The sequence below is a fragment of the Oncorhynchus mykiss genome, chromosome 15 (genome assembly GCF_057628025.1).
Source record: "Oncorhynchus mykiss isolate SJ-2025 chromosome 15, ASM5762802v1, whole genome shotgun sequence".
NCBI classification, from domain to species: domain Eukaryota; kingdom Metazoa; phylum Chordata; class Actinopteri; order Salmoniformes; family Salmonidae; genus Oncorhynchus; species Oncorhynchus mykiss.
In genome coordinates, this window is record NC_143036.1 from 1,152,841 (window position 1) to 1,157,500 (window position 4,660).

Below are 4,660 nucleotides of genomic sequence, written 5' to 3' on the forward strand. Positions count from 1 at the left end.
TATCTTAGTTAAAACCAGAGGTGTGTATCTTAGTTAAAACCAGAGGTGTGTATCTTAGTTAAACCCAGAGGTGTGTATCTTAGTTAAAACCAGAGGTGTGTATCTTAGTTAAAACCAGAGGTGTGTATCTTAGTTAAAACCATAAGACTCACAGAGGTGTGTATCTTAGTTAAAACCAGAGGTGTGTATCTTAGTTAAAACCAGAGGTGTGTATCTTAGTTAAAACCAGAGGTGTGTATCTTAGTTAAAACCAGAGGTGTGTATCTTAGTTAAAACCAGAGGTGTGTATCTTAGTTAAACCCAGAGGTGTGTATCTTAGTTAAAACCACATCTTTTAGCATCACTTAGAGGATTTAATTACAATAAAGGCAGTTTTACATGATTAGCAATGAAACAACTTCTGATTAAAACATTGTAGAAAATCTATATTGATGACAGCACTCTCAACGTGTTTTTGGCAGTAGACTGATTAGAATTCTTAGATATTGCTCTTTGTCGATATTACAGTAGATAGATATTGCTGCTCAATAGATTTTATTGCTATGAAGAACTTCTGAATATACCTGGTCGATTAACTGTAGCCTCACCATCTCCATGATGACACAGAGGAAACCATGACTCATAAAGACATTTGGGACTTTGACAGACAATGTCACCCTCCAATCACTACTCTGCTTTCTCCTTGCTGGGGTCCACCACCGGCTGAATGGGGGCTGTGGACGTGACTGTTGTGGGGGCGGGGGGAGGGACGGGGGCGGGGGGAGGGATGGGGTCGGGGTCATCGATCAGAGCCTGTCTTCTCTCTCTCTCCTTGATGAGCTGGACAAGACAATAGGTCACTATGAAGACAGTGATGGTGGTGATGGGGAAGCCTGGAGGGGGAGGAACAAGTCAACATTGGACACTAATAACTATATCATAATAACTATATATCAAGTAACATACTAGTTATCAACACAGTGATGGTGGTGATGGGAAGCCTGGAGGTGGAGGAACAAGTCAACATGGGACACTAATAACTATATCATAATAACAAAATATCAAGTAACATACTAGTTATCAACACAGTGATAGTGGTGATGGGGAAGCCTGGAGGGGGAGGAACAAGTCAACACGGGACACTAATAACTATATCATAATAACAAAATATCAAGTAACATACTAGTTATCAACACAGTGATGGTGGTGATGGGGAATCCTGGAGGGAGAGGAACATGTCAACATGGGACACTAATAACTATATCATAATAACAAAATATCAGGTAACATAATAGTTATCAACACAGTGATGGTGGTGATGGGAAGCCTGGAGGGGGAGGAACAAGTCAACACGGGACACTAATAACTATATCATAATAACTATATATCAAGTAACATACTAGTTATCAACACAGTGATGGTGGTGATGGGGAAGCCTGGAGGGGGAGGAACAAGTCAACATGGGACACTAAGAACTATATCATAATAACAAAATATCAAGTAACATACTAGTTATCAACACAGTGATAGTGGTGATGGGGAAGCCTGGAGGGGGAGGAACAAGTCAACACGGGACACTAATAACTATATCATAATAACAAAATATCAAGTAACATACTAGTTATCAACACAGTGATGGTGGTGATGGGAAGCCTGGAGGGGGAGGAACAAGTCAACACGGGACACTAATAACTATATCATAATAACAAAATATCAAGTAACATACTAGTTATCAACACAGTGATGGTGGTGATGGGGAAGCCTGGAGGGGGAGGAACAAGTCAACATGGGACACTAATAACTATATCATAATAACTATATATCAAGTAACATACTAGTTATCAACACAGTGATGGTGGTGATGGGAAGCCTGGAGGGGGAGGAACAAGTCAACATGGGACACTAATAACTATATCATAATAACAATATATCAAGTAACATACTAGTTATCAACACAGTGATGGTGGTGATGGGAAGCCTGGAGGGGGAGGAACAAGTCAACACGGGACACTAATAACTATATCATAATGCCAAAATATCAAGTAACATACTAGTTATCAACACAGTGATGGTGGTGATGGGAAGCCTGGAGGGGAAGGAAGAAGTCAACCAGGGACACTAATAACACTAATAACTATATCATAATAACAAAATATCAAGTAACATACTAGTTATCAACACAGTGATGGTGGTGATGGGAAGCCTGGAGGGGGAGGAACAAGTCAACATGGGACACTAATAACACTAATAACTATATCATAATAATTATATATCATATTCTGTGCTGACTTTTCTACGGGTTGCGGGGTTGCAGATCGTCTTCCAACATGGCGTCTCCATCAGAGCTGAAACTGGGACAGAAACTAAACGAGGGAAAGACCAAGCAGATTTTCGAACTCGCGGATGAGCCAGGCCATATTTTGGTCCAGTCGAAGGACCAAATCACAGCAGGGAATGCAGCGAGGAAGGACCAGATGGAGGGCAAGGCCGCGATAGCAAACAGAACCACGAGCTGTGTTTTCAAGTTGCTGCAGGAGGCCGGAATTAAGGCAGCTTTTGTGAGGCAGCAGTCGGAGAAGGCGTTCGTGGCGGCCCGCTGTGAGATGATACCAATCGAGTGGGTCTGTCGGAGGGTGGCCACCGGATCCTTTCTCAAGAGGAACCCAGGGGTCAAGGAGGGCTACAGGTTCTACCCTCTGAAAATGGAAATGTTCTTCAAGGACGATGCCAACAATGACCCTCAATGATCAGAGGAGCAGCTGCTGGAGACTAAGTTATCTCTGGCTGGGCTCACCATTGGCCGCTGTGAGGTGGACATTATGAACCGCAGCACTGTGGCCATCTTTGAGGTCCTGGAGAGGGCCTGGGCCACCCAGAACTGCACCCTTGTGGACATGAAGATTGAGTTTGGTGTGAATGTGAGCACTAAAGAGATAGTGCTTGCTGACGTGATTGACTCCTGGAGGCTGTGGCCAGCGGGAGATCGGAGTCAGCAGAAAGACAAATGTACCGGGACCTGAAGGAGGTGACTCCTGAAGCTATGCAGATGGTGAAGAGGAACTTTGAGTGGGTCTCTGAAAGCGTGAAGCGGCTGCTGCAGCCCCAGGCCAGTGGCAGAGTGGTGGTTCTGATGGGCTCCATCTCTGACACGGCCCACTGTGCGAAGATCAGGAAGGCCTGTGGCTCCTACGGAATCCCCTGTGACCTCAGAGTCACCTCAGCACACAAAGGACCAGCTGAAACTCTCTGCATCAAAGCTGAATATGAAGGTGACGGAGTACCAACTGTGTTTGTGGCTGTGGCGGGCAGAAGCAACGGCCTTGGTCCAGTGATGTCAGGAAACACCGTCTACCCAGTCATCAACTGCCCTCCTATCACCCCCAACTGGGGGGCACAGGACATGATTGGTGATGGGGAAGCCTGGAGGGGGAGGAACAAGTCAACATAGTCTAATAACTATATATACATTAACATACTAGTTATCATCACAGTGATGGTGGTGATGGGGAAGCCTGGAGGGGGAGGAACAAGTCAACATAGTCTAATAACTGTATATACATTAACATAGTAGTTATCATCACAGTGATGGTGGTGATGGGGAAGCCTGGAGGCGGAGTAGTCAGTCATAGTGTGTCTACTGTTACTCAAGGAAATACTAGGTCTAGTTACTATATAACATAGAAACATATAGTGTGATCATAGTATGCCAGTACCAAAACCAAAACAGTTGTCCAATATCATGTTCAGTATGAGCATTGACGTTCTTCAACATCGAGATCAAGAGACAGGTCAGAAGGAAATCTAACTGTTACCTTTAAGCAGCAGTCTCCTGGCAACCAGCTTAGTGAACTCCAGGCTGTTGAGGGGAGATCTAACTGTTACCTTTAAGCAGCAGTCTCCTGGCGACCAGCTTAATGAACTCCAGGCTGTTGAGGGGAAATCTAACTATCTGTTACCTTTAAGCAGCAGTCTCCTGGCGACCAGCTTAGTGAACTCCAGGCTGTTGAGGGGAAATCTAACTGTTACCTTTAAGCAGCAGTCTCCTGGCGACCAGCTTAATGAACTCCAGGCTGTTGAGGGGAAATCTAACTGTTACCTTTAAGCAGCAGTCTCCTGGCGACCAGCTTAGTGAACTCCAGGCTGTTGAGGGGAAATCTAACTGTTACCTTTAAGCAGCAGTCTCCTGGCAACCAGCTCAGTGAACTCCAGGCTGTTGAGGGGAAATCTAACTGTTACCTTTAAGCAGCAGTCTCCTGGCGACCAGCTTAGTGAACTCCAGGCTGTTGAGGGGAAATCTAACTATCTGTTACCTTTAAGCAGCAGTCTCCTGGCAACCAGCTTAGTGAACTCCAGGCTGTTGAGGGGAAATCTAACTGTTACCTTTAAGCAGCAGTCTCCTGGCAACCAGCTTAGTGAACTCCAGGCTGTTGAGGGGAAATCTAACTGTTACCTTTAAGCAGCAGTCTCCTGGCGACCAGCTTAGTGAACTCCAGGCTGTTGAGGGGAAATCTAACTGTTACCTTTAAGCAGCAGTCTCCTGGCAACCAGCTCAGTGAACTCCAGGCTGTTGAGGGGTAATCTAACTGTTACCTTTAAGCAGCAGTCTCCTGGCGACCAGCTTAGTGAACTCCAGGCTGTTGAGGGGAAATCTAACTATCTGTTACCTTTAAGCAGCAGTCTC

General features: G+C 45.2%; 1 protein-coding gene and 1 pseudogene across 2 annotated transcripts in view; one reads left to right on the forward strand and one right to left on the reverse strand.

Moving 5' to 3' along the window:
* Window positions 1-332: 332 nt before the first annotated feature.
* Window positions 333-4,660, reverse strand: part of hhatlb (hedgehog acyltransferase like, b) — a 42,796-nt gene continuing 38,468 nt past the window's right edge. Inside the window, exons 11-12 of one of the 2 annotated variants that reach the window (XM_090199053.1) lie at window positions 4,644-4,660; window positions 333-872 (exon numbers count right to left, since the gene is read on the reverse strand). The exon at window positions 4,644-4,660 is cut by the window's right edge and continues 125 nt beyond it. In XM_090199053.1, the coding sequence (XP_090055179.1) occupies window positions 667-872; window positions 4,644-4,660 (223 nt within the window). In that variant the 3' untranslated portion in view covers window positions 333-666. Of the gene's footprint in view, window positions 873-1,515; window positions 3,584-4,643 lie in introns of those variants that run through there. The other variant, XM_090199054.1, reaches the window with a different exon arrangement.
* Window positions 2,307-3,427, forward strand: LOC110490871 (multifunctional protein ADE2 pseudogene; annotated as a pseudogene).